Here is a 26,996-nt window from a genome sequence, read left to right as displayed (position 1 = left end):
CTTGCTGTGATAATAAGCTGGACTCGGAGCTCCGCCCCCATATTTAGCCCTTCCCACCAACGCCCCCTGAGGCAGGGATCGATTTGGTATGCGCTGGATGGGGTAGGTACAGTTCTAGGGATGGGTGTGGATGCCTCCCTCATAGATCCTTCCCCTTTTGACCCCGGGGAGCTGAGGGTTACTGCCCTGCCCCTAGTCCCCCTCCCGCTCCGCCCCCGCACGCGACAGAGGGGGCGGGGACCAAAGTGCCAACGAGTCGGGAACACGTGTGAGTGCGCGCAGCGTTCGCGGGAGTCTAAATTAGGGTCGGCTCGGCTCGGTCTGTATTTACCCAGCGTGCAGCGGGCACGTGTCTACTCTGTGTGTGCGAGCGCGAGCCGCGGAAAAACGCCCTTGAGTCCACTTTCCGCGCGGCGGGTGGGAACCCTGGACCATGCGGGCCCAGCAGGCATCCAGTGCGGACCCAGATTCTGTGTCCAAACGAGACCAAGAGACCAACTGTGACGCTTGACCCAGCATCTGGGCCCCAAGCTTTGACACCCTTATGTGCCCACCAGGCTGGATAACTATCAGGACGTTGCCAGGACGCAAGTCTGTGCCACCCCACGTGGATCATCTGATTGCTTTTACTTCGCAGTCACCATATTGGTACCTTTTCTGCCTATCCACGTTCCTCAATATGTCCATGTGACCCCGCCCACTTGTGCTCTACTCTCCGGCGCTAACAAGTGAATTATGGGGATCAGTGCTCGTCACACCCTTGTGCTCCAGGAAAAGTGCAGGATCAAAAGTAGAAAGGAAGGGGGGATGGGAAAGGAAACGTAGTATCCAATCAGGTGATAGCGGCGGAGCCAATCAGGAAAAGCCATACAGTGAAGGCGCCCGCCCACAGCCCAAGGCCTTCCAGTGCCTTTGCTTTGCCCATCTGCACCGCACTGATAATAGCCACTGGACAGGTGTTTATTACTACACCGGCTAGTAATGCAGAGGGATTGGGACTCTGAACCAGAGTGAGGAAACCTCAGGTGCCCTCAAGGAGACAAGGAACTTGAAGAAATTGCGACAAGGCCAAAAAAGACCACTTCTCGGAGGCAGTGTACTATTGGGGTACCTTTAGGTGGAACAGAGGTCGGCTTTATTGATCCAGGCAGGGTTCCCCAAAATAGTCCAGATTCCTTTTTGCTCAGGCTGAACTGGCATGGACCACCCCCTCTACGGCCGGGACTGCATCAATAGGTACTTTCGCAGGTAGGCAGCCCCCACGAAGAGAAGGATCCCCACAAGGGCTGCGATGGAGGTGGAAGCCAAGGGTTTGGAGGCAGGGCTCCAAGCTGGGGGCAGGAAGTGAGAATTAGGAACCGAGCACTTGGAGGTGTGACGACCCTCATGGAGCTCAAGCTTGGCGTGCACAGCCTCCTGGGATCATAACCCTTCCCCACCCCTCCTCAAGTCCCCAGGATCACAAGGGTGCCTCACCGAAGATTGTCATGGGTGCGGAGCTGCTGCGGACCACCAGGCCGTCAAGACTGAGGCGCGCGTGGCAGGTCACCGGCTGCCAGAGGTCGCAGGGCCTGGCCAAGTACTCATAAGTCAGTGTCACGTTGGCCAGATCCAGGCCTGTGAAGCGCGTGAGGTTCTCAGAATAGATGACCCGGCCGCCGTGCTGCAGAGTCACCACTAGGAAGCCCACGGGGAATACATGCGTCACGTGGCAGCGCAGAGTGTACTTACCGTCCTCTAAGACCGGAGGCTCCAGGATCACGCTGTGTGGCGGTTCTAAAGCAAGAGGGGACCGCTGAGCAAGGTCCGCGGGCCCCTAGCGCGACTGTCAACCGCCCCATTTCTGTCCCCCCCCCCCCATCCCAGCCGGGCCTGAGTCCCTTTCCCTCACTATAGGCGTTGATCCTGGCCGTGGCACCCTGCGTTATTCCTGCGCAGGTGACGTAGCAGTGCACGTCGGAGCTCCAGGCCCTCACATCCAGCAGCTGGAAGGATACCCAGTTGGACCCGTTGAGCGTCTTGCCTCGCTGTAGTCCAGTATGGAGGCTGGGGCCCTCCGGTAGGGGGCAGCTGCTGCTGCAGTTGAGCCACACCGAACTCCCGGGCTGCACGGCCTTGAACGTGGGGCTTATGCGGACCCAGAACTGCGCTTTGGTCTCCGAGAACACGGAAGAATTGTCTCCCGGGCCTTGCGCCCACACAGCCCGACGCCTCCGCGCGCTCCCACCTGCCTGGTAGGCAGCCGCCAGCAAAACCAGCTGCGAGAGGGGGAGCAGAAACCTCATGGCAAGCAGCCCGAACTGAGGGACCCGGCTCCAGAAAGCCAAGGCTGGCTCTGGAGATAAGGAGGCAGGAAGCCCCACCTCCTCAGCCCCACCCTAGACAGGCTTGCTACCAGAGGGCGCAGAAGCCCTGCAGTATATATACCCACAATGAGATTCCAGACCCCATTATAAACCAATGTCCATGTGTTTTTGCCAGAGGGGAATCTTTAATTTTTTACCCCCTTCTTCCACCTACCCCGCCCCCCCACTCCAGTTCAAGCAGTTGTTTCTCAGTCTAATGTAGTCTAATGCCTGACCCATGCTGGTATTATGAGCCTTGCGCTCCCGCGGCTGAGATAGTTGGTCATCAGTCTGCTGCTCACAGCAGCTCACGGCAGCTCTCGCTGGCTGCCGGCCGCTCACGCTGGCCACCAGCCACTCATGGCAGCTCATACCAACCTCTAGCTGCTCACGGCAGCCTAGCTCCTGGGAGAGCTGTTGTTTATAATCATAGGTGTAGAGGGCGCAGGTCACTGGCCCATGTGACAATCAAAATGGCGACCTTGGCTTTAGGAGTGCGGCACTCCAACCACCTGAACCACCGGGCTGGCCCTCTTTAATTTTCACTGGCATCTCAGAAGGTACTAATAAATTCAGATTTGGATTAGGACCCCAGGGTTGGGCCTCAAACTGCAGTCTTTTCTTGGGGGAAGAAGTGGGAGGACAGGGCTGTGGTAGAGTGGCTAGAAAGTGTTCTATCTGGACTTGACACCTCACCTCAACTCACACAAGGCTGGGCCAAATGAAAAAGCTTTATTAGCACAAGGGAGGGGTTTCTGGAGTTGGGAGTCCTCTGAGGCCTCTCCTTCCCATTGCCTGAAGGGCCCTCATCACTGCAAGAATTTGGAGCTGCTAGAGTTCTGTTCTTGCATGGTGTGGGGACAGAGCCAGGAGTGCAGTTTCCAGGCTCTCAGCCTCACAAAGGTGCTGGCTCAGGTAGTAAATGGCCATCAACTGTGATTGGATGGCCATCAGCTGTGGCTAGTTGGCCATCAGCGGTAACCAGTGAGCCATTGGCCACTAATATAACTGCTGTGGCTACGCTAGCAGCAAATGGGGGCTAGCAAGAAGATGGTGCTGGCAAGTGTGGATTGCAGTTAGCACGGCTGAGTGAGGGTTGAGGATTGCAGAGAAGTGGACGGCAGCTTGCGGAAAGTGTGGTTCCTGCTTCCTGTGACTCCAACCCAGCCACCAGTGAGAATATAGTGGTGTGACTCCCCTGTCTATGGCTCCGTGGGTGTGCCTTTTTGGCCTCACCATATTCTGTGTTCTTGTGTGGGGAGCGGGACCAGAGACCCTGCATGACACCCCGGCGTGACACATGGTCCCAATGAGATGGAAACAGGTAGGACAAAGCAGGGGCACACAGGGGTTGGGCCTAGTTTCATGGGACTCCATGGTTTAGCTGCCAAGGACTGGGTACTTATGTTTAGGCATGCCATCAAGTGTCATTGTGAGCACTAGCAGAGATGCATATGGGTGGAGAGATGGCTAACAGAGGTCAGCATCAGTGCTGGAGGGTAAGGGCTCCATGGGTCGTCCCTGGGCATGTCACTAGCAACATGCAAACCATGTTGCATTGCTTGTACCCTTCTGGGGGAAAGCAGGTTGGCCAATGGAGTGGGAAATTCCATCCCACTTAACCTTTTTGCCACACACTCTTAATGCAATGCACAGCCAATACAACTGTACCTGGCATCCCTGAATGAGATTAGACTTGAGAGCTCCCTGAGGGCCGGAACCTCTGAACTTCTGTTTGTCTTGTTTACCATTCTATTCCACATAAAAGGAACTAATAAATATCTGATAAAAGAACAAATGAATAAATATGTTATCACCGAGAGTTGGAAACAGTCAGTGGACCGCACTGTAAGAGCTGGCATCTGTCAGAGGAAGTATGGGGATTTGTGTTTCAGTGCTGCCCGTTTGGGCAGGGCTACTTCTTAGCACTGTAGGACCTCAGCACACACAGTAGGGGGTGTTTTTCAATGTTTCCCACATGGATGTCTCCATGTTGGAGGTATGGGTCTCCATCACTCCCCTTCTGACCAGGTCAGCCTTTGATATCTCTCACAGTCATGTCCTGAGTCTTGCCCCCCAGTCTTGGCTCAGTCCTGTGGCTACAGGTCAGGTGGGAGGCCTGGGAGGCGTCAGTGCGCAGATGCCACGACCCCAAATGCTGTGTGTATCCTAACCGAGGCCTGTATCCTGTCCTCTGGCATTCTCGGAAGGCAGGTACAGCTGAATAGCATATGTCCGCCACTGTTCAATGTGGCACTGCTGCCACTGGTGGAGGCCCTGTCTTATGACAGCTTCAGGGTGGCGTGTTCAGCTTCATGGCGTTCGCCTCCCGGGCCTTCTGTAACTTGTACTCCCGGATCTTCCGCTGGCGGTTATAGAGGTAAGCGGCTGCGAACATGGTGCCCAAAATGACAGCAGCTGCCACCACAATGATGATGACCACTTGATTCGAGTTGTCTGTGAGAAGAATTGGGAGAAGTGAGGGTTGGACCAGGCTTATTGTCCCTCCCCTGCCCAGCCCTGAACACCCGCACACTCACAGGTCACATTCACAACCACTTCACGGGTCACTTCACCCCGAAAGCTTGTGGCCTGACACACGTAGGTGCCCGAAATCTGCCGCTTGACAAGTATCTGTTTCCTGATGGGAAGTGAACTCCCATTCCCCCCTTTCCGGCGACAGACCACCTTGGGGGGCGGGTTTCCCCTAGCCTCGCACTTCAGGGTCTCCTGGGAGCCTTCCTGCCATGTCCAGTTTCCTGGGCAATCACTCTCTTCTAGTCGGGGGCCATCTGGAGAAACACCGCAAGATGAAAGACAGGTCAGGGAGCAGGACACCCCTCACCACCTAGGACTGGAGGACTTAGGTAGGAACTCAAGGGGGAGGCCACCAAGGTGAGGCAGGGGTGGGCACCGGAGGTCAGAAACTCATGAGGTTTTAGGCTCAGCCTTAGAGGTTAGGGGTCATTGTCCAGCGGCCTCACTCACACAAAACATGGAGCTCCTGGGTCGTGTTCTTGCGCAGCACCGTACCAGCCACCTCTAGGGTAGCAGAGCACAAGAAGATGCGCCCGTTGTCGTCGGAAGTGGCGTTCAGCTGAAATTGGGCACTCGGTCCTGGAGGCCCAGCTGGGGCCCCCTGCAGCGTCACCACGGCTCCAGCACGGGCCTTGCACTCCACACTCACCACAGTCCCCTCGGAGACATTAGGCGAGCTCAGGGTCAGGATGGGAGCAGGGAAGCCTAGAGACAGGGCACACAGTGAGCCCCGCTTCTAGTGCTGGCCACCCCCCCCCCAACCCCTCTGGTCTCTACTTACTGTAGATGGTCACATTCTCCAATGTCCTCTGGCTCTGGTTTCCCAGAGTCACTGTACACGTCAGCTGCTGGGTGCCCTCATCCTCTGTGTTCGCTTTGATGCAAGCCGTAGCCAAGAGAGAGTCCTTGTTGTTCTCGACTGTGGTTTCCAGCCTCCGGTCCTCTAGCACCAGGTGGACTTGGGCCTCTGAGGCAGGGAACAGCCCATCCAAGGTGCAGTTCACGTGCTGCTGTGTGCCCACTTCCATGATCCGGGGGCTAACAAGGTGTGGGCGGGTCATTGGCAGGACTGGTGAGAGAGGGTGGGTATGAACAGAGAGGAGGCTAAAGCCCTTTCCTGGGGCATTTTCAATCTATCACCTGGAACTCCTCTTCACGGGAGGCTCTGTGGCCTGGATCACCCCTGCCCCAGGACACTTGCGCCTTTTACTCCAGGTCACAGCTTTCTCAGAAGGTCCTGTGACTTGGGCACCCCATCCCCCAACATCCACCCCAGTGGCCAAGAACATGCTCTTCCCAGAAGCCTTTGCAATCTAAGTCGCCACCTTCTCAGTATCCTCATGGCCACCGGCCCCTCCTTTCCAAGAACCCCTCTCTCCAAGCCAGAACACCATATGAGCCTGTCTCCTGCAAGCTCCCCAATGCCTCACCGAAGGTTCGGAGCTGCCTGGGGACTGAGCTGTTCTGGAACAGTCCCTGGTTTTTGGGCCGAAGGTCCAGTTCCGTGCGGCAAGAGAAGTTAGCACCGTGGTCGCCTCTACCAGCCAGAACTGTAGTTGTAAACTCAGTGGGTTCCTTCACCCCTGACTGCCAACTCAGCACTTCCTCCCCGCGGAGCAGCAACACAGAGAGGTAGGTCCGGGGCACCCCTCCTTCCACCTGGCAGCGCAGGGTGAGGTTTTCACCTACGGGCTGCCAGTGGGGCAGGGGTGCCAGCTCCACACGCTTTGGTAACGCTGGAGGGAGGAAAGGGAGTGTCTGGTGAGCTGGACAGGACACCTGCCAGCAGGGGGCACTGCTGGCACCACTCTCCCCACAACACACCCCAAACTACCCAGCCAGACAAGAATGTTAAGGGCTACAGGTGAGAAGTCCCCAAGTGGTTGTGAAGAGGACAAAATAACTCTTTATTCACTGCAGCATCTAAGAGTGAAAAGTGGAAGAGAACCCCAGAGGCTGTCACCAGGTATCCTGTGAAATAAACAGTACATTTCAGCTACACAGTCCACTAGAGATTGTTTTTAAAAAGACTTCTGCTCCCCCTTCTTCTATCTTGGCCTTATTTTTCTCCGTAGCACCCTTCACCCTCTGACATACAACATCATCTACTCAGTAAACTTGTTTCTCCTCCATTTCCCCCATGGAATGTCAGCTCAGGAGGGCAGGGATCTTTATCTGCCTTGTGTCCTGGGGTGTTGTTGGCAAAGAATAAGGTTGAGCCACCCACACTGATTCGAGGCCTTTTAGGAATTCACTTTTATGAGAAAGAAGTTCCCAAACGTGCTGTGCAATCCCCTGAAATGTTAAAAATATAAGAACAATCCACAGACGCTCAAAACACAACTCTGAATAGCTCCTGAAAACATAACCCACGGGCTTGGTTTTTGCAGGCCGTGGTCTCTGTTCTGCGCAAGGTAACAGAATTCCGGGTCTGGATTCCCAGTGAAAATTTATAGCAGAGCCCTGGTGAGCTATGACTTAGCACTGAGACTCTCTAGGCTCCCCAAAAAGCGGTCTTGAGGACGCCCAGTTCCCTTCTCAAGGGGCCCTGAAATGTCACTCAGCAATGCTATTAGTATCTGGACATGGTTCCTAGCTTTTCTGCTTCTTTGCTATGAACTGTTGGTGAGTGACTGCATCTGGAATAGTCCCAGCCCTCGGGGCTGCAGAAATGGATCCTCAGTTTCCTGAGCTGTAAAGTGGGGCTATTGGAGGCAGGATTATTAATCCATTTAAGAGGTTGAGAGAATGAGTATAAATGGGCATGATGTTTCCTTTTAGGGAGATGAAAATGTTCTAAGATTAGATTGTGGTGATAGTTGTACAACTCTACAAATACACTAAAATTCATTGAATTATACACTTCAAAGCTGTTAAAAGGCTGAAAAAACCCTCAGCCATCCAGCTGTGACCTCTAATCACCTGCTGCAAACCCCAACTTACAGAGCCAGAGACCCCCTCGAACCTCAGCCCCCACATCTCAGAGCCCAGCTCCTTGCCCTGAAGGCCAGTCTGGTGGAGGATGTCTGTTTGACCAGAAGGTCCTCTTGACCCTTGACCTTTAGTACCTCACAAAGTCCTGGTCACTCGTCTGCCCCTCCCTTCCTCTACATAGCCACTGCTCACAACACCTGTGCCCTGGACAAGGCCTCGGCCAACTGCTCTCCCACTTCCTATAAGTCTAGCTTTCTGCTGTCTAGATCCCCTGGCCTGCTCACACACCCATCCATGGCTCCCTAGCACCCTGAGGAGAAGGTCCCAACTTCAACTCCAGCCTCACCAATCTGGTGACGTTCAGCCCGTCCTGCCCTCCCAACCCCAGATCAGCATGTTTCCCCACTCCAAACCTTTGCCCAGGCTGTTCCCTCTGCCCAGAATGCCTATCTACCAATTCCTACACGTCCTTCAAGGCCCAGTTACCTCCGGCAGGAATGACCACTGTCACCTTTTGAGAGAAAGCATAGCCACCCAGGAATGCCCTTTATCTTCATACTGGGGGTGAGGCAGGACCAAGCTAGAGTCTCTCCTAGGTCACACCCATGGCTACTGTGTGCCAGCTATCTGCTCCATTTCACAGAGGTGGAAATTAAGGAAAGTCCGGTGCCCAAAGTCACAGAAGGAGAAAGTGGCAGAGCCAGAACTCACACCTGGAGTGCTGGGCTTTCAACTATCAGGCTGAGCTATGAAAGGGCCTTCCAGGAAATTTCCCTGGGGTTTTCAGAGGCCACCAGGAATGTCTGGGGACTTTCCTTACCTGGCCAACATCTGCTCAAACATCCTCCAAATCAGAAGCAAAGCTGATATTTGCCCAAAGGCTTCCTCGCCTAGACACTGTGAAGATGGAATGTCCTTCATGACTCACTGTGTCATTATACTCGTCCCACGAGGTCTCGTGTGAGAGTCAATTGAGGAGCTATGTCCCGCACAGTCACCCAGTTAGTAAGAGCCATGCTGGGACTGGAACCCACGGCTGTCTAATCCCAAAGCCAGTTGGCCAGTTCGTTTGTTCTTTCCCTTTCTTCTCTCTGTCTCTCTCTGTCTCTCTCTCTCTCTGTCTCCCTCCCTCCTTCCTTCCTTCCTTCCTGTTGGGTTTATTTTGTTCTAATTTGAATTTTATTTGTTGCCTTTGGTCATAGTAACACATTCTCACAGTTCAAAAGACCAAAAGCAAAAAACAAGAAACAAAAAAACAAAACAGTGGGAGAAAACTGGCCCCTGCCTTCTCCTGGAGGGCCCCCCCCCCCCAGCTTTTCTCCTCACAGCCAGCTAATATGGTCATTTCTTTCAGTAAACACAGCCTCCCTCACCCCGCTCCTGCCACTCCCTAATGCCCAGTATGGCATGCCACTCATTCTGGGCATAACTTTCTTCTTTGGACTCGACTATACACCTTGGAGCTCAATCTCTTTTGAGATACAAGAACAGTCTTCATTCTTGTACACAGTTGCATACTATTCCATCGTATAGTCAAACCACAGTTTATCTCCCAGCCCCAGGCATTTGAGTGGCTTGCAAACTACTGCCCTTCCGAATAAAGCTGCAGTGAATAACCCCATTCCCCCACTCCAGTTCCCTCCTGGGTGGCGACACATGTAAACCCAATTCCCAGGAGTGGAGTTTCCATGTCAAAGGACACGAGTATGTGTCATCTGGAGAACTGATACCCCCTTCCCTGCCTGGGGTTGTGCTTCTTTAGGCTCCCATACTGTCATCAATGTCCTAGGACTGCCTGCTGCCCCACAGTCTTGCCAGCACAGCTGTTATCAATTCTTTTGATTGTTGCCAATATGTAAAAAATGCTATCTCAGGGCCAGTTTTAATTTTCATCTTTTTTAAAAAAGTCAGATCTAGGGCCTGTCACATGTTTAAAGAGTGAGGCCTAGAGAGCCAGCATTCTCAAATGTATTGAATCCCTGTTGATTCTCTAACTGCACAGAAGGAAATTCAAGGAGGGGTTTCAAATGACAAGGAGGCTCTTCGAAGATGTGTCCCCCTGCCCTTCGGTGAGATTCTCCCTAGCCCCACCAGCCAGCAGTGAAAGCTGGGGCCTCCCCGGCCCACCTCCCACACCCAGCTTGCCCGGTGCGGCCCCTGGTCCCGGCCACTCACAGTACACAGTGAGGGTCAATGAAGCTGTCGACTGGATATTGTTGCAGTTTGAGAAGCATAGTGGAGTGCTGTCTTCTTGTATGTCACTAAGTTCATAGATCTTGTAGTTGGGCCCACTATCCACTTCCTTCTTAGTCAACGGAGTCTCCAGACCCAAGACAGCATTTCCATTACAGGAGGCTCTGCAGGTCACCTGCATGGAGCCTCCTCTGGGTATGATGTGTTCTGTGGGTTCTACTGATGTTTGGGCACTTCCAGTCCCTGGAACAAAAGTGTGAGGAAGGGAAAGGCATTACGAATTGGGTTCATCAACATTCTTGGGTACTCATCCTTGAACAAGAAAAAAACTCTGCCTTCAGTGTGGGAGACAGAAAAATTCATGAGCAAATAAGATAATGAATAACTGATGTTAATAAGAGCTTTCACAAAAACAAAACAGGGTGACAGAAAAGACAGTGCCTTGACGACAGGGGCTGGCCGTCCAGAAAAAAGGGAAATGAGTTCCAGGCAACAGGACCAAGTGCAAATGTCCTGGGGCAGGGTGTCCAGAGCCTAGTGAGCGAGGGGGACATGAGGTCAGGAAGATCATGCAGGCAGTGTAAGCCATGCCAAAAATGTGTTTGTTTATGCTGAGGGCAGTGGGGCGCCATGGAAGTTCTCAGCAGAGGAGGGACCTGGCGTCAGTGTTCTCCCTCACAAGAAGGCAGCTGAAGAGGACCAGACCTCCGGGGATGGAGGGGTTCTAATCAGGCTGGCTCCCCACCCTTTTGGACAAGTGGTCTCCCCTCTCTGGCCTTCAATTTTCCCATCTGTAAGGTGGGTGAATATAGTCCTCCCCATCCCCTGGTAACGCAAGTAGCTCCTAGAGCCAGGCAGGGAGGGAGTGAGTAGCTACAGGTAAGAAGGAGGTGGATTGTTAGCTCCCTTGAACACTGGTGTCTCCAAAGCTGAAAAAATGTCTGTCTGAGCCCCTCCCTCCTACTCTACCCCTAAAGATTCCTGCCCTCAGCTTTGGGCCCCCTCTTCCTGGGGTGTGGAGGTGTGAAAACAACTCTCCAAGGGTGATTATGGAATCATTCCCATTTCACAGAGGGAAATGGGGAAGCTTGGACACGGGAGGTTAATCAGCCAGAAAGCGGTGGAGCTGGTAACCACGGTGTCCATCTTTCAGTCTCCTGCTCCCCAACCCTGACCACCCTTTGAGACCCAGGCTGGAGCTGCTGGAGGCCTGTAAGGGAATCTCACTGCTCAGCCTGGAATTCCCCTGAGCAGAAGCAGGTCTGGACTTCCCCAAAGGCGGGGAGGAGGAACAGACTATACATGGGGGGCGGGGATGGGTCCCCAGCCTGCTCAGCAGGGTGCACCGCGTCCTACACAACACCTGACCCGTTCCTGGGGGCAGGAGGAGCGTTGGGCCAGGATACAAGCACGGCAAAGTGGCCACTGTTACGTTCTCATTTTCACAGCTGAGAAACTGAGGGCTCTGGGAGGTTCAGACTATATAGCCTGAGACCACCCGTCGAGGGGATGCAGGGTCTGGATTCGAACCCATGGCAGTTGACTTTCAAAGGGTGGCTCTAGCCCCAACTTCCCGTAAATAGCTACCTCAGTAGGAATGACCTGTCTCCAGGCCGCCCGGAGCCGGTCCCCGCCCCCACACCTCGCCGAGGGCGCAGCCCAGATCTCGGGCGCTGGCCCGAGCGCAGCCCCATCCTCTGACTCACCTGGGAGCAGAGCCCCGAGCAGGGCGAAGAGGGCGGGCAGCGGGAGTCGGGCGGCGCTCGAAGCCATCGCGACCGAGGTAGAGCCGAGGCAGAGATGTGAAGGGGTGGAGGTTCGGAGAACTGACTGGGCACTAGCAGTGCGCACCTCCTTTTATAGCCACCGGCCACCGGGGGGTCGAGGGGCGGTGCTGCTTTCCGGGAAACCTCACGCCTTCCCCTTAGAAACTACTGCTCAGGCATTTCCGGATTGACGTGATGAGGGGCCAGAGCAGGGCTGTACCCTTGCTGGCCACTGGAGCAGCGGAATTTCCGAATTGGAGCAATAGGGCCACAGTGGCTGCAGCGACTCGGAGGCGGCTCCCGGTCCTAGGGGTCTCATCCAAGGGTCCGTTAACCTTAATTCAGTGTTTACCCTGCGCGGAGCGCTTTGCAGCTACTCTTGGACAGTAGGGACTGTTACTGTGTCTGTTCCAGAGGGTGTTAAACTGAGGCTTCCAGCTGCAAGGGGATTAGAAATCCAGTGTCACTCCTCAACGCCTGTGGGAGTCTTGAACCGAGTGATAGATCCCTCGCTAGGGTGGGATCCCGAGAATACTCCCGGGGTGCCCTCCACAAGGGTGTCCTTCCCTCATGAAGCATGTCCCCAGCCAGCTGACCGATTTCCCCAGAAGCGGCCCAGAAGCTAGCGAAACCTGGGGGTGAGGATGCGCTGCGTCGTCACGTCAGGGGATCCGCATTCCCCCACGGATGAGAGTCCCCACCCCGGCGGCCTCGCTTCTCCTTTCGGCCTTGGCCGCGGGGGCGTCTTTACCGCTTCCAGAAAAGGGAAGGAAGCCACGTGGTCCTGGCGCAAAGCCCCCGCTGCCGTTCCCAGGCTCGGCGGAGAAACTGAGGCAACAGACCTAGAGGGGAGGGGATGCGCGCGAGCCCTTGCCTTCCCAAGGGAAATAGGAAGCTCCTAGGCCCCGAAGAGGGGACACTCACACCTGTCCACCGCGCGCGGCTCCCGAAACTCCAACCCGGAAATTCAAACCACGGGCGCTAGCACTAAATATGTGCAGGGATTGTGCGGGCTGGTTCCATTAGGGCGTTGGGGGTGTTTGAGACCCTGCCCTTCGTATATAGGTCGCCCCACATTCCCCACCCGAGGTCACAGCCTGTGCGTGTGACCCACAGACTAGTTATCCAGCACGTTTGAGGCTGGGGACTCGAGTCTCCGAGCGCCAAGCCGCGAAGCCTAAGGCTTCCTGTTGTGGGGCGCGCGCTGCGTCTCCATGGAGACCTCTGAAGGGCCACGGAGGTCGCTAAGCAGAACGGGAAAGGAGGGGGCCCCGGGGACACCCCAGCCCTTCCTCAGCGGCATGGGGCTGAGAGTCGCTCATCGTCCAGATAAGCGTCCCTCCTCCACCTCCACCCTAATCATTCCTAAGGAATTTCCACGGGGATCTTTCTTCTTAAGCGCTGAATTCCCGCCCAGAACCGCCTGGGCAAAGGTGAAGACCGGGGATTGGGGACGTCCCTGCCCTCCGGAGGGTCTGGGAAAATCCTGCGCTGGGCGTTATTTTCCGGCGGATTTTTCTGAGGCTTCCACACCGGCTCTTTTGGTCTTGGTTCGAAGTACTCGGGCTGCAAGCACCCCCTCGCGGCCCGGATTCACCAGACAGCCAGAAAAGAATCGTTCTTCCCTCTCCACACGGCTGCACGGTGTTGATTGAGCGCCTATTGTGTGCAAAGCGTCGTTCCAGGTGCTGGGGACACAACAATGAACAGAATAGACAAAAATCTCTGCCATCGTGCAGAGATGGTCTTAGTGGGGAAACAGACAAGAAACAAAAATAAAATGCTATATAGAGTGTTAGTTTGAGAAAAATAAAGCTGAGAATGCGAGAGGAAATATGAGGGTTAATGGACTTTTAAATAGAATATTCTGGGAAAGACTGAAAAGATAACATTTGAGTAAAGACCAGAGGGCAGCGAGGAGGGAGCAGTGGCAAAATTAAGAAGAAAGTGTACCAGGCAAAGAACACTGGATGTGCAAAGGCCCTGCGGTAGGAACTGCCTTAAAGAATAGCCAGGAGGTCAGTGTGGCTGGAGTGCAGTGAGGAAGGTAGTTAGAGGAAAGGAGGGCAGGGAGGGGGTGAGGCAGAGTATGTGGGCATTGTCGGCCAGGGGGAGACTTTGGCTTTTCCTCAGTGAGGTGGGAGCCATTAAGGGTTCTGAGCAGAGGAGGGACAGGCCCTGACTCAGGTGTTTACAGGCACCTTCCTGAGACTGCAGTAGCTCCAGTCAAGGGGTGCAAGACGTGGGTGGAAGCCAGATGGGAGACGAGGTGACTGCTCTAGTTCAGGTGAGTAATGATGGGGCCTGAACTGGGAAGTGATATTGGAGAAGTGATCCAATTTGGCATCCATTTTGGCAGCAGGGCCAGTTGGACTTGCTGGGACATGGGGGCAGGGCAGATTCAAGGATGACTCCTTGGTCTTGGTCTGAGACCCTGGGAGTATGGAGGACCATTTCCTGAATGAGGAGGGGATTGTAACGGGGGCAGGTTGGCAAGAGGAGAATGCACTTCCCAGTCTTACACTCCTTTGCGGTTTTTGTTTTTTTGGTTTTTGGGTTTTTTTCCAAGGGAAAGGGAAGCACAGATGCTATAGTCGCCAGGAAGGGCAGGGCTTCCTCCAGGGTGCCAGGGAGTCTCGGGCAGGCGAAGGAATGAGCCCAGGCAGAAGTATCTATGCTCAACTCTATGGCATTACTCCTGCTCTCTCCTCACTCTGAGCTCTGGCGTGGCCACCTTGCAGTTCCCTCATCCTGGAATGCTCTTCCTCCCATCCCTGACATGGCTGGCCCCCCCTTTCTTGTGACCTGAGCCTAACGCCCATAACTTTCCTGAATGCTCCCCACTCCCGGATCCTGGACCACACCCTGTTCACTCCCTGTCTCCTACCCTAATGGGTCCATTACTGAAATTTCATTCACTTGCTAAAATTCTTTCAGTTTACTTATTGTCTGTGACCTCCATTTCTGAGAGCTCCAGAAAGGCAGGAACTCTGTCCACCTCAGACCTGAATCAATGAATGGTCATTATAGAAGGTGATCAATAAATACTTGCTGAATAAATGAACTTCTTGTCTCTGAGCATTCTGCACATGCTGTTCCTACAGCCCAGAATTCCCTTTCCACTGCTTTTTACAAAAGGTTCCCAGAGCATTTCACTCACAAATTTGGTGTGCAGGTAGTTTATCTGGGAGGTGGTCCCAGGAAACATCTGGGGTGGGGGGAGTCAGGGAAGGGAGCCAGCAAAGGTGAGCATTAGTGGGTTTCCCCTTTGGGGGCATCTGGGGTTCATCTCACTGGGAAATTCTTGGAGATGGGTAGACTCTATGCTAATCCTATCCCTCATTGGGTAAAGGCTGCTCCAGGAAGTCAACTCCCCAATACTACATATATATATATATATATATATATATATATATATATATATATATATTATATATGTTTAATTTTTAATTCACCATGTTGTACATAACACCCCCAGGATTTGTTTAATATTCCATTTTGTATATACGAACCACATCTTTATCCATTCATCCATCCATGGACACTTAGGTTGGTTCCATGTCTTGGCTACTATGAATAATGCTGTAGGGGACATGAAGGTGAAGATATCTCTTCCAGATAGTGATATCATTTTCTTCAGATAAATACCCAAAAGTGGAATTGCTGGATCATATGATAGTTCTATTTTTAATTTTTTGAGGAACCTTCATACTGCTTTCCATGGTGGCTGTACCAATTTCATATATATATATGAATATATATATGAATATATGTATATGTATGAATATATGTATATGTATGAATATATATATGAATAAGAGAAATTCACATAACATAACATTACATTTTTGCCTTTAAAGGGTTATCTAGTATATTCACTATCTTGTACAACTGTCACCACTATTTTATTCCAGAATATTTCCATCACCCGAAAAAGAAACCTGGTACCTCTCCATACCCCTACTCCCCAGCCCCTGGCAACCACTAATATACTTTCTTTTTCTATAGATTTGCATATTCTAGATATTTCATATAAATGGATGTGGGGACAGAGCCCCAGAGAGCAGTTTACAGGCTCTCGGCCTCACGTGGAGGGGTGCTGGCTCGGGTGGTGGATGGCCGTCGGCTGTGGCTGATTGGCCGTCGGCTGTGGCCTGTTAGCCGATTGGCCGCTGGTATAACTGCTGTGGCTACGAAGGATTGCCGAGGAGCCGAGCAGAGCCCAAGAGAGCGGAAGAGGAGGGCCGAGGAGAGTGGAGGAGAGTCGTCGGTCGGTCGGTTGGCGGAAAGGTGGACGGCAGGTCGCGCGTCCGGTGGGCCCAGCCTCCAGTGAGACCATAGTGGTATGACTCCCCTACCTATGGCTCCGTGGGTGTTCCTTTTTGGCCTCACCATATCCTGCGTTCTTATGGGGGGAGCGGGACCAGAGACCCCACAGGCCGTCCCGCACGACAATGGAATTGAACAATATGTGGCTTCTTTCACTCAGCATGATGTTCATAATGTTTAGCATAAAGATTCATCCATGTCATAGCATGCATCAGTATTTATTTCCCTTTTTGCTGAATAATATTCCATTATGAGGGTATATGACATTGTGTTTATCCATTTATCCGTAGATGGATGCTTAGGCTGTCTCCACCTTTGGCTATTGTGATAATGCTGCATTGTTCCTGTTTTCAGTTCTTCTGGGTATACTGCTTTGCTTTTTATAGTTGAATAATATTCCATTGCATGGATATATCACAGTTTGTTTGTCCATTCATCAGTCGGTAGACATTTCTGTTGTTCCTACGTTTCGGCTGTTGTGAATCATGCTGCTGTGAGCATTCATGTGTATGAGTTTTTGTATGAACATGTTTTCAGTTCTTTCGGGTACATATGTGGAAGTGGAATTGTTGGGTCACATGGTAATTCCACGTTTAACTTTCTGAGGGACTGCCAGACTGTTTTCCACACTGACTGTACCATTTTACATTCCCACCGGCAATGGACAAAGGTTCAAGAGCTCCCATTTTCCACATCATTGACAATACTTATTTTCTGTTTATTATTATTATTGCTATCCTACTGGGTGGGAAGTGGTATCTCATTGTGGTTCCCCAGTCCTTCTGACCTGTCCACTGGACAAGCCCAGCATGGCCCTGCAGTATAGGAAGCTGGGGTGTGCCTGGGACAGCGAATGCTGAGAGGATGTGGCCGGTCAGGGTGCTGACAGCACCTGCCACAAGCTGTGACCTTGAGCAAGCCACTTCCCCTGCTTGCACTGGACCAGCCTCAGTTGTAGAATTGGGATAATAACATATACCTCAAAGGGTGGATGCGAGATTTCAATAAGACTATTGTGTAGTGCTTGGCATAGCCAAGTGCAGCGTGTGCGGCGTGAGAACAGGCAGTATTTACTATTTGTTTCCTCAGCACTCAGCTATGAGAATCTCCCCCACACTTCCTAGGCAGAAATATATGCTTCCTCTTCTGAATTTCCACAGATCTTGTTTATTCTGGCATTACAGCTCTCCCTAGAGGCTCTAGCATGTAAAGAAAAAATTTGTGGTGTTTGGATGTCATCAAAACACAACTTTGTTTCTCCTTCCACCGCTTTTTTCTGTGGTGGAATCTTTCCCTGCCCTGGCTGAGAGTTTTGCTGGGGGACTTAGGCCCAGATCAGCCTTACATTCAAATCTCTGGAACTTGACTTGGTCCTATGGGAGCCCCGGATCAGTCCCCTCCAGACTAGAGGCCTCAATGGGGAGAAGGTCCCTATGCCATTCACCTTCTTCGTGTCCACCTCGCCCCCTTTCACCAGCTTTGGGTCCCTCCTGCCCAGGTGCAGGGAGGAGGGGACAGGTGAGAGGGGGCAGTTTCTGCTTGGCTGATGGCTTTACCCTCTTTGGATGAGGCAGCAGTGTGTTAAAGTGGCGCCCCTTGGTGGATTTAGTGGTTATGTGTTTTGGGGGGCTCTTTAGAACTCCTTCTCTGGGGTATTGCATCTGTAAGCTGGGTTTGGCTCTTTCTTCAGTCCCTGGGGTCTGGTCCTATCCTCTCGTCTCTCCCAGGGGCCTCCAGGTCGACCACCAATAAGCAGACCTCCTGGCTCTACCATCAGAGTTTCTTGCTTCTTGCCCTCTGGGTTTTCTGGGAGTCAGATCCCAACGCCATCCGCTCACTTTACCTTTCCCAGCCTGAATCAGCATGGGTGGTCTTTATAAAGGGCACTTTTCAAAGGCAGCGAAGTCCCCTCCAACTCTGGGTTAGCCCCTGTCCCAAGAGGAGGACATGGGGACTTGCAGGTAGCAACAACTCCCCCTGAAAAAATGTGTTCACCTATCTCTTTAAAAAAAAAAAGGCTTTTTATTATAGCGAAAGCTCTCAACAGCAAAGAGGGCATATGCTGAAGCCACATGTGACAGCTTCCACAGTTCTCACGGCCAGTCTTGTTCTAGCTCTCTCCCCTTACATATATCCTGTCATGGGTTCTACTGTTTCTTCTCCCTGCAAAAAAAAGAAGTCTTAACCCTCAGTACTTATGTATATACACTTATTTAGAAATAGGGTCTCCACTAGGGTTTCCGGGCAGGAATTCCCACCTGTTGTCGGGAATATTTTTCGCTTTTCTGTTCCTGAATCCCGAGAAAAGTTGGTCAGGAAATCAGGAAAATTGGCTCCTTGAACCCAGGTGGTTGGTAGTATCAGCTGTCACTTTGTGGAAATGATTCATCGCGGAGAACAGAAAACAGTTTATATCTCGGGATTTGGGAACGAGAAAGTGAAAAAAATTGCCTAGAAAGGGCGGGAATTCCCGCCCAGAAACCTTAACAGGTGATCAACTTAAGATGAGGTCATTAGTGTGGGCTTAACCCATAGCGACCAGTGTCCTTATAAAAAGGAGAAATTTGGACAGACGTGCACACACAGCACACTATGTGAAGATGAGGCCGAGATTGGAGTGAGGCTGCCAGAAGCCAGGGACCACCAAAGATTGCCAGCAAACTGCCCGAAGCTGGGAGAGGCCTGGGACAGATTCTCCAAAACAGCCTCAGGAACCAACCCTGATGACAACTTCATCTTGGCTTTCTGGCTTCCAGCACTGAGCTGATATATTTCTGTTAGTGAAGCCCCTCCTTCCCTTCTCCCCTCCCCCAATCTGTGATACTTTGTTATGGCAGCTTGAGCACATACTCTCCCATCCCCCTATTATTTGAAAGCCCATTACAGACATTGGATTTTTTCTTTTTTTTTAATGCTTTTCTCCATCCTGATCTGGCTGAGGGAGAACAGGGGAACAGGTTCTGGCCTATTTTTTGAAAAGCCACATGGGCAAGGGTTGGTCTGTTTCTGATGGCTGTGATGTAGACAACTGAGCCACATTACTCCTAGTTACAACTATTTAGACTAGGCCAGGCGTTGTCAGAACAGCTGGGTCTTACCTTAGGACTTGATGCCCCATGGGGCTGGCCAGAGGCACAGGAAGAGGCAGTAAGTTTGGCTCAAGCACACATAGCATTTCTTGCTCAGCCTCTGCACCCTTTCTTACTGCTGGCTCCAAATGGCTTTTTCTTTTTTACTTAGTCAAATCTAGTACTTTAAGGATCAAAATTTATTTTCATTGAGGAGTCTCGAAGAATGTCTTGGGAGTTCTGAAGCACTCCCAAGAGAGGCATTTCAGATCTTTGCGGCAAGGCACAGCCCAGCTGATAGGTGGTCACTGTGGCTGCCTGGCCTAGCCAGCACATGCAGATGGCAGTTCTGGCCAACTTTAAAGAGATCGACCACATTATTTTATAGTCTGTGTTTTAACTATTAAAAAAATTAACTTGGGAGCAGCTGGATGGCTCAGTTGGTTAGAGCGCAAGCTCTCAACAAAAGGTTGCCGGTTCAATTCCCACATAGGATGGTGGGCTGTGCCCCCCTACAACTAAGATTGAAAACGGCAACTGGACTTGGAGCTGAGCTGCGCCCTCCATAACTAGATTGAAGGACAAATACTTGGAGCTGATGGACCCTGGAGAAAACACACTGTTCCCCAACAGATTAAAAAAAAAAAATTAACTTGGGGGGGGGGCAAATGATATCAGCAGACTCAAGAATTAAGGTACCGGTTGGTGTTTTAAAAAACGTTGATTCACTTGTTTATTGACCACATTGATTCTGACTGTGCTCAGGGGAAATCACTGTGATGGAAGCTCAGGTCTGCATATGGGACCTACTTGTGGAATAAGCCTGCACATCGGACTGAAGGACCATAAGAAGTGGGGCCACAGAGCCCGTCAGGGATGCGAGTACATGATGACGTGCCCAAGAGCCAGGCGGTACCAGGAGCAGGTTCCTAGGGATGTGCTGCACCCACACTCCTCTGCGAGCTCCTGGAGCCTGCCTCACCCTGGGGAAGCTGATGCTGGGTCATTTCTATACACAGTGCTAAGGTTGCCCCTTGAGGAGAGGTGCTGGTGGTGCTCAGCACTGGGGAGAAAACCCGACTTGCCAGGCGGAATTATTCACAACATCGCAATAAGCTTTTCTATTTCTCCTCTGTGATTAAAAAATAAAATTTATTTTAAAAACAGAAAAGAGAATTGGGACAGGAGCTGGGTCAGGCTCTCTGCCGAGTTGCCCCTTTTCAGTCACAACACCTGCCGGGCCACTCTTCATGGGCTCAACCTCCTAATTCAAAGAGGGGGTCTGGGCAGTGCTATTCTTGCAGGGTGGGTGCAAGGCCCCCAAACCACCGGGGGCTTGGCTTGGCTCAGAGCAGGCACCTGGCATGGAGAGCAGTGCAGGAAGAAGGGCAGCTGATGGGCCCTGGGGGTGCAGGGTGGGGGTTCAGGGGAAGTCACAGTAGGGCAGATGGAAGGGGTAGAGGGGTGTATAGCGTGAGTCGTGCCAGAGCAGCTTCTCCTCCAGGAAAGCGACAGTCTGCAGGGTTAGGATCAGCGTCTGGTGCTTCAGCATGCTGTGCACATTCAGGCCTGAGGGGCAGGGTGGGGGGTGTAGTCAGCAGGGCTGCACCCCACATCTGCAGCCCCTTTCCCTACTCTGGGAAGCACTCCCCCTTACAGAGACACCATGGGCTGGCGTGGAGTCTTGAGCCCCACGGCCTGGGTTCAAACCCTGCCTCAGCTGCTCGCCACCCGGAAGACCCTGGGCAAAGGAGGGTCCTCAGCCTGTCAATTTCTGGCTGACAGCCTCCCACGTACGCTGTGCATTCTGCCCTCTGCTCAGCCATGATTCCCACCTCACACTCCAGTGGGTGGGTACAGACTATAGACAGAACAGATGAATAAACACAAGGTACTGAGGGTGGCCAATGTGGCTGCCGTTAGTGAGCAAGAGTGGGAGAGGGAGAAGGGAAGGGTAAGGAGAGGACGGGGAGGTCAGTAGGATCTGGTGGGCCTCAGGGAGGACCTGGGCTTTTCCCTTGTGCAGTGGGAGCCACGGAGGGCTGTGGGTAGAGGGGTGTGCACCAAGCTGTGTTCATAGGCGCCCTCTGGCTGCAGTGGGGGGAACAAACTATGGGGATGAGGCCAGAGGCATCTGCACTGGTCCAGGCAGGAAGGGGAGGGGGCTGGCCCAGGGTGCTAAGAGGTGGCCGGATTCTGGATATGTTTAAAGACAGAGTTGATTGGGTATGACTTGGTGAACTGACCGAGGAGTGGAGGGTGATGGCACGCTATGGGGCCTGAGCCACTGGAAGGAAGGAGATACAGAGATGCCTATGAGACCCCCACGTACAGCTGTCCAGGAGGCAGCTAGACATGCAATGAGGAGGCCAGGAGAGAGCTCTGGGGATCAGTCAATGCGATGATGGGTGTGACATGCCCAGGACAGGCCTGATCTTATCTTTCCACCTCTCTGAGTGAGGAGCCAGGCAGGGACAAGCCTATGGGCCCTTACATTCCCTCCTGCCCCACACTGGGACCTGAGCTTGGACAGATGCAATCTCAGAGCATTTAAGAAAGTTATCAGGGACTGGCACGGTGGCTCAGGTGGTTGGAGCGCCGTGCTCCTAACGCCGAGGTCACCGGTTCAATTCCCACATGGGCCAGTGAGCTGCACCCTCTACTAAGATTGTGAACAGCTCTCCCTGGAGCTGGGCTGCCATGAGCAGCCGGAGGTTGGCATAAGCTGTCATGGGATGCTGTGTGCTGCCGTGAGCGGCCGGTGCCAGCGTGAGTGGCTGGCAGCCAGCAAGAGCTCGCCCACTGACGATCGGTGACCAACTGCCTCAGCCAGGGAGAGCACAAGGCTCATAATACCAGCGTGGGCCAGGGAGCTGTGTCCTACACAACTAGACTGAGAAACAACGGCTTGAACCAGAGTGGGGGGTGGGGAGGTGTAAGGGGAGAAAAATGAAAGAAAGATATCATTCTTCTGATGCTTTGTTTGGGCCAGTTGAGGGTCGGGGGTGGGGGTGGGGCCCAAGGCCAGTGACTGTGGGCAACTGAGAGGCAGATACAGGATTTGAACTGGCCCGTGCACTCTCTATCTAGGGACCTGGGGATGGACCGGTGCCCTTCACTCACCGACAGCTGGGATCAGGTTGAAGGTCTTGAGCCTGGAGGTGGCTGCCACGATGTTCTGAGGCATGTCCTCATGTGCTCTGAAACAGAGGCCAGGAGGTGAGCCCTGTAGAGGATGGAGCTCAGCCCCTCCCGCCATCTACCCTACACCCTCACAAGTCCACGAGCAGCACGGAGTCCCCCCAGCGGCGGTAGCGGGCCAGCTCTGTCAGGTACTGGGGGTCTTCAGTTGGCAGCTCCAGGGAGTCCACAATGTGCAGGTCATCCTGGTGGGAGGACAGGACAGGTGGTCTGAGACCCTCCCCCCCACCCCCATAGCTCCCAGCCCACACCCCAGGACCCTAGTGGCGACTGGTGGGGTCGGGGCTCTACCTGGGCCAGCTTGATGGTCAGCGCCACCTTGAGGCCCTGCACCCGTAATTTCATGGGCAGCATGTAGTAGTAGCTTGTGGGGCCCCGGGGGCCATGGGCAACGCCTCCTGCAGGGACAGAGGTGTGTGAACAGATGAGAGCCCTAGCTGGGCTTGGAGGTCAGAAATTTGCCTCAGTGGCTGGTGTGGGGGGTGGGGGTAGGGAGGCTGCCAGCAGCCAGGCTGAACTCCATCAAAGAGGGCAGAGCCTCAGGTAGGGCTGTATAGGGGAGGCTGGATTGGGCATCACCTGGCACAGGTGACTTCACCTCCCTGAGTCTCCATTTCCTCAGCCATCAAACCCTGAGTGACGATTGTCTACTTGTATATCCAACCTCTGCTAGGCCCTGGAAATGCAGCAAGGAACAAGATGGACAGGATCCCTGCCTCATGCTGTTCATAGTCAGACAGAGGCTTGCATGCAGAGGGAATCAGAGCTAGGAAGGACAGCACAGGGGTCATGGGGGGCGGAGGACCCAAAGAAGGTCAGGGAGGGCTTCTTGGAGGAGGTGTGGCCCAAACACATCAGAAAGATGACAGGAGTTGGCCAGGCAAATGGGAGTAAGTGCTACTTGGTCACAGAGGGTGTGAAGAGGACCAAGAGGAGGGGTCTGCAACCACCAGTGCCTGGAATGCCAAGGTAAGAAGCTCAGACTTCTTTAAAAAGCTGCAGGAGCTGGGAGTCTGAGGAGAGAGGCCAAGACCAGAACTGGGGTGGTGGGTGGGAGAAATGGGGAAAAGTGGACAACTCTCAGATCTCTGCCCGCACATGGGCAGTGAGGTCTATAGCGGCCTGAGTCCTGCTGTCCCTGCCCAGGAAGGCTGATAAGGTGGAGGGAATGGGACTGAAGAGACAACACGCCATGTGTGTGAAGAAACACCAGACCCTGTGTTAACCCACAGGCCCCTCCCTGCCCTGCCTGTTTACCTCCTCGCCAGATCGGGGAGCGGATACTGCCATGTCTTGCACGCCCACTGCCTTTCTGTGGCCAGGGCTTCCGGCCACCGCCCCGCACCTCAGCCCTAGTCTTGGTCTTGGCATAGCTCTGTGGGCGCAAAGTGAGGAGGGGGTCAAGTTCATAAGGCAGATATCATCGCAGCCAAAAGGCACCTGACCCAAGGATATAGCAGCAACCTGGGCAGACTGGGCCTGCTGCTAGGGAACCTGACAGGAGGCACAGAGATTGGGGTTCCATCGTGACAAGCACAGATCACTTCTGGAGGGCAGGAAGGATAAAGAAATCAACAGTTCCCTCCTCCACTCCAGAATGTCAGCCTCAGAAAGTGAGGGGCTCTGTTGCCTGGCATACCATAGCTGCTCAGTATTTTGGGAATGATTTTAATGCGGCTGCACCTAAAAGGAAGGTGGGACATGGGGAAAGACATGGCGAGAATTCGGGAGAGGTGCAGGTGGGGGCTCATGAGGGACTTCCAATGCCAGGCTGATGACTTCATTCCCAGAACAACCAGGAGCCAGGGTGTGGGCAGAGGGGAGAGCTCACTGGATTTCTGAGGTGGGCAGATGGAAGGCAGAGAGACACTGACTGATAATGGCTTCTTCAATGTTCTTGGCATAAAATCCAAAGGGCTCACCACTGTTCCTGCTGATCTCTATGGTCACACTGGGCTGTTTTTGGTCCTTGCCACAGGACCTTTGCATGTGCTGTTCCTATTACCTCCACTCCAGCCCTACTACTCCCTTTATCGAGTTAGCTCCTGCTGCACACCTGAGGTTGAACGTCCCTTTCTGTGGGACAACTTCCCTCATCATACTTTTATTTATAGATATGACTACTTGATTCACATTTACCTCTCCAACAAGATAGCTTCATGAGGGCAGGGATCTTGCCTGTCTTGTCCCTAGCACAATGCCCAGTGCACAGTGGATGTTCAGAAAATGCCTGGCAAATGACCCATCAGTGAATGGTTTGGGAGAGAGAAGAGGGCCTGAGCCCAGCACACCAAGCTTCCTCTGCCTCCTTCTCCCCACCTCACCCCACTTGGGACACTCACAATTCTCCTGAAGTTCTTCTGCCAGATAGCAACCTGGTGCAGGATATCCAACCTGTGGAGGAAGGAGACATGAGAGGTCTGCCTCCACGTATAACCCTCCCATGGCCTCCACCACGCTAGGTGAAAACCCAGGCTCCTGCCTTCCACGTCCAGGGCTCTGTGTGATGTGCCTCTGCCGCTCTCCGAACCCAGCTAATAGCACTCTGGCTCCAATCCATTCCATTCTGTGAAATGGAGTCTGGCCTCCACACCTTTGCACTTGCTGTTCCCTCTGCCTGAAATGCTCTTTCCCTGGCTGGTTCCTTCTCAGCCTACAGGTCTCAGCCTAAACAGTATCTCCCAGAGGAGCGCCGTGGCAAAAGAGAGAGCCGCCCCTTCCTCCTTCTCACCTTACTTTTTTCCTACCATTACTTAATGCCACCTTCTTTACGAAGTAGTTTGCCTCTCTAGCCCTTCACTGCCCCGTATGGTAGACACTGGGCACATGTGTAGCTACTTAACACCTAAAATGTGGCCAGTGCCACATGCTGAAATGACAGTATTTTAAATATATCAGGTTAAATAAAATACATTATTGAACTCAATCTCACTTATTTCTTCCTATTTTTCTAAAAATGTGGCTACCAGAAGAATTTTAAGTTACATATTATGTGGCTACTCACATTATGTGCCTACACTGGACATGGCTGCCACGGTAGTCTGCCAGGGGTTGGCAAACTATGGGTAGTAGGCCAAATCTGGCCTGCTGCCTCTTTTTGTAAATGTTTTATTGGAACACAGCCACGCTCATTTGTTTACATACTGTCTATGGCTGCTTTTGCACTACATTGGCAGAGATGAAGAGTTGCCACGAAGACATTATAGTCTGCAAAGCCTGAAATATTTACTATCTGGCCCTTTACAGAAAAAGTTTGCTGACCCCTGCTCTAGACTGTAAGCGACATCAGTGCTCATTCACCACACCTAGAATGGAATCTGGCACATAGTAAGTGCTTCAGATATTTAAAAAATCAAAAAATATATATTGCGTTTTAATTTTTTTTGTCAACCTCTACTACACTGGTGCTCTGTAATGGCAGGGGCAAACCACACAAATAACTGCAATGAATTAATAGCACTTACTTGCCAGACACCATGCACATAAGAGGCATCATACACATTGGCAAGCAATAACCCAGTCCTGGGAGTTGGCCACAAAGGTTGAGATCCTGGCTGTAAAGCTTACCAGCTGGGTGACCTTGGGCAAATTTCTTAACCTGTCTGTGCTCAGTTTATCTGCAAGATAAGGATAACAGAACCTCTTCTTCCTAGGGTTGCTATGAGACCTAGTTCACCAAAATGCAAATAGGCTGTGCCAGGCACATAGCAAATATTTAGACATTGTTAATGACAACTTTTGCAAAAACCAATCACAACAACAATAATCAACATTTCTATAGAATTTATTATGTGCCAGAATTAACTCATTTAATCATCACAGCAACCTCTCAAAGTTTGACAGAATGGAGATGGTAACCCACAAAGGGAGAAGGCAGGACTGGAACCCAGAGGTTTTGCATCCTTAACCCCGAGAGAATGCTACCTCTCAGCTCTCAACCTCACACAATTCTACAGCAGGAAAACCATCATCCCCTTTGACAAGGTAGAGAAACTGAGTCTCAAGCCCAGGTCATCCTGATTCCTAAACCCGCGTTCCTCGTCCCTCTGCCACCCATTTCACCATTTCAACTCCCCTTCACCTGGGCGCCGTGGAGAAAACGTCAGGGTGCAGCTCGGCCAGACCCACACGCTCCTGCTCATAACCCCGCAGGGACTCGACCCAGGCCTGCACTGGACGCCGGTGCACGGGTACCGGGAAGTCGCTCTTACGCAGCACCGGTGCTTGGGGACCTGAAGCAATTGGGAGGTCAGCGACAAGGGTCAGAACTCCCGGTCGCCGACCCTCCTGAGGCGTCCCCGGCAACCTCACCCGCGCTAGCCAACGACTCTGGCTTCTCCAGATGCTGCCCTGCCTCTTCCGCCAGCGCGTTCAGGCCCTGCAATAGTGGACAAGAGTGAGAGACGACCCTGGACCAACCAACCTTTGTCCTCCGACCCTAACCCCAGATCCCGGCCTCACCCGGCCCCCGGTGGGCAGAAGGCAGGCCCGTGCCCCCGCCCGGAGTAGCTGCAGCATTGCGGCGCCGCTCCCCACGCGGAGAGGTCACGGCTCCCTCTAGACTCGCTCGGCGCCTCGCGATGACGTCACGCACGCTCTGTGGGCCGCTCCGCTCGGATTCA

General features: G+C 52.8%; 3 protein-coding genes across 8 annotated transcripts; all 3 read right to left on the bottom strand.

Moving 5' to 3' along the window:
• Positions 1-19: 19 nt before the first annotated feature.
• On the bottom strand, positions 20-2,318 carry ICAM4 (intercellular adhesion molecule 4 (Landsteiner-Wiener blood group)). Of its 3 annotated transcripts, XR_012498112.2 has the most exons (5): positions 1,892-2,318; positions 1,732-1,776; positions 1,477-1,617; positions 1,112-1,331; positions 20-470 (listed from the first exon to the last, which is right to left on the bottom strand). XR_012498112.2 is itself a non-coding variant. In XM_019744828.3 (3 exons), exons 1-3 carry the CDS (start codon positions 2,283-2,285, stop codon positions 1,213-1,215), a joined length of 813 nt encoding a protein of 270 aa, XP_019600387.1. In that variant the 5' UTR covers positions 2,286-2,318; the 3' UTR covers positions 1,098-1,212. The 3 variants fall into 3 exon arrangements, 1 of the variants encoding a protein (XP_019600387.1); XR_012498111.2 differs by having other exon boundaries at positions 21-470; positions 1,477-1,776; XM_019744828.3 differs by lacking the exon at positions 20-470 and having other exon boundaries at positions 1,098-1,331; positions 1,477-1,776.
• A 740-nt stretch (positions 2,319-3,058) lies between these two features.
• Positions 3,059-12,327, bottom strand: ICAM1 (intercellular adhesion molecule 1). 2 transcript variants are annotated; one of them, XM_019745021.3, is made up of 7 exons: positions 11,717-12,323; positions 9,993-10,253; positions 6,314-6,619; positions 5,665-5,952; positions 5,334-5,588; positions 4,886-5,137; positions 3,059-4,802 (listed from the first exon to the last, which is right to left on the bottom strand). In XM_019745021.3, exons 1-7 carry the CDS (start codon positions 11,781-11,783, stop codon positions 4,639-4,641), a joined length of 1,593 nt encoding a protein of 530 aa, XP_019600580.2. In that variant the 5' UTR covers positions 11,784-12,323; the 3' UTR covers positions 3,059-4,638. The 2 variants fall into 2 exon arrangements, with proteins under 2 accessions (XP_019600580.2, XP_019600581.2); XM_019745022.3 differs by lacking the exon at positions 4,886-5,137 and having other exon boundaries at positions 11,717-12,327.
• Positions 12,328-16,304: 3,977 nt separating this feature from the next.
• MRPL4 (mitochondrial ribosomal protein L4) lies at positions 16,305-26,974 on the bottom strand. 3 transcript variants are annotated; one of them, XM_019744987.3, is made up of 9 exons: positions 26,836-26,974; positions 26,686-26,752; positions 26,456-26,606; positions 24,717-24,768; positions 23,632-23,749; positions 22,666-22,772; positions 22,450-22,559; positions 22,297-22,373; positions 16,305-18,268 (listed from the first exon to the last, which is right to left on the bottom strand). In XM_019744987.3, exons 1-9 carry the CDS (start codon positions 26,890-26,892, stop codon positions 18,216-18,218), a joined length of 792 nt encoding a protein of 263 aa, XP_019600546.2. In that variant the 5' UTR covers positions 26,893-26,974; the 3' UTR covers positions 16,305-18,215. The 3 variants fall into 3 exon arrangements, with proteins under 3 accessions (XP_019600546.2, XP_088648615.1, XP_019600545.2); XM_088792489.1 differs by lacking the exon at positions 16,305-18,268 and adding an exon at positions 20,307-21,460; XM_019744986.3 differs by lacking the exon at positions 16,305-18,268 and adding an exon at positions 20,307-20,742.
• Positions 26,975-26,996: the final 22 nt, after the last annotated feature.

This window comes from Rhinolophus sinicus, chromosome 15, assembly GCF_057876585.1.
Source record: "Rhinolophus sinicus isolate RSI-liver-muscle chromosome 15, RSI-T2T, whole genome shotgun sequence".
NCBI lineage: Eukaryota > Metazoa > Chordata > Mammalia > Chiroptera > Rhinolophidae > Rhinolophus > Rhinolophus sinicus.
Note: the sequence above shows the minus strand (reverse complement) of the source record. Positions and strands in the feature narration are given on the sequence as shown.

What these genes read in the sequence shown, in the direction of transcription:
- ICAM4 (XM_019744828.3), bottom strand. Translation starts at nt 2,285, where the DNA reads ATGAGGTTTCTGCTCCCCCTCTCGCAGCTGGTTTTGCTGGCGGCTGCC. An exon ending in GGCCAGGATCAACGCCTATA is followed by an intron (nt 1,777 to 1,891) that starts GTGAGGGAAAGG and finishes CTCTTGCTTTAG; the next exon opens with AACCGCCACACAGCGTGATC. An exon ending in CGCACCCATGACAATCTTCG is followed by an intron (nt 1,332 to 1,476) that starts GTGAGGCACCCT and finishes TCCTGCCCCCAG; the next exon opens with CTTGGAGCCCTGCCTCCAAA.
- MRPL4 (XM_019744986.3), bottom strand. Translation starts at nt 26,892, where the DNA reads ATGCTGCAGCTACTCCGGGCGGGGGCACGGGCCTGCCTTCTGCCCACC. An exon ending in GTTTTCTCCACGGCGCCCAG is followed by an intron (nt 24,769 to 26,455) that starts GTGAAGGGGAGT and finishes CTTCCTCCACAG; the next exon opens with GTTGGATATCCTGCACCAGG. An exon ending in TCCGTGCTGCTCGTGGACTT is followed by an intron (nt 22,374 to 22,449) that starts GTGAGGGTGTAG and finishes CCTCTGTTTCAG; the next exon opens with AGCACATGAGGACATGCCTC.
- ICAM1 (XM_019745021.3), bottom strand. Translation starts at nt 11,783, where the DNA reads ATGGCTTCGAGCGCCGCCCGACTCCCGCTGCCCGCCCTCTTCGCCCTG. An exon ending in CAGGCAGCTCCGAACCTTCG is followed by an intron (nt 5,953 to 6,313) that starts GTGAGGCATTGG and finishes CTCTCTCACCAG; the next exon opens with TCCTGCCAATGACCCGCCCA. An exon ending in GGAGAATGTGACCATCTACA is followed by an intron (nt 5,589 to 5,664) that starts GTAAGTAGAGAC and finishes CCCTGTCTCTAG; the next exon opens with GCTTCCCTGCTCCCATCCTG.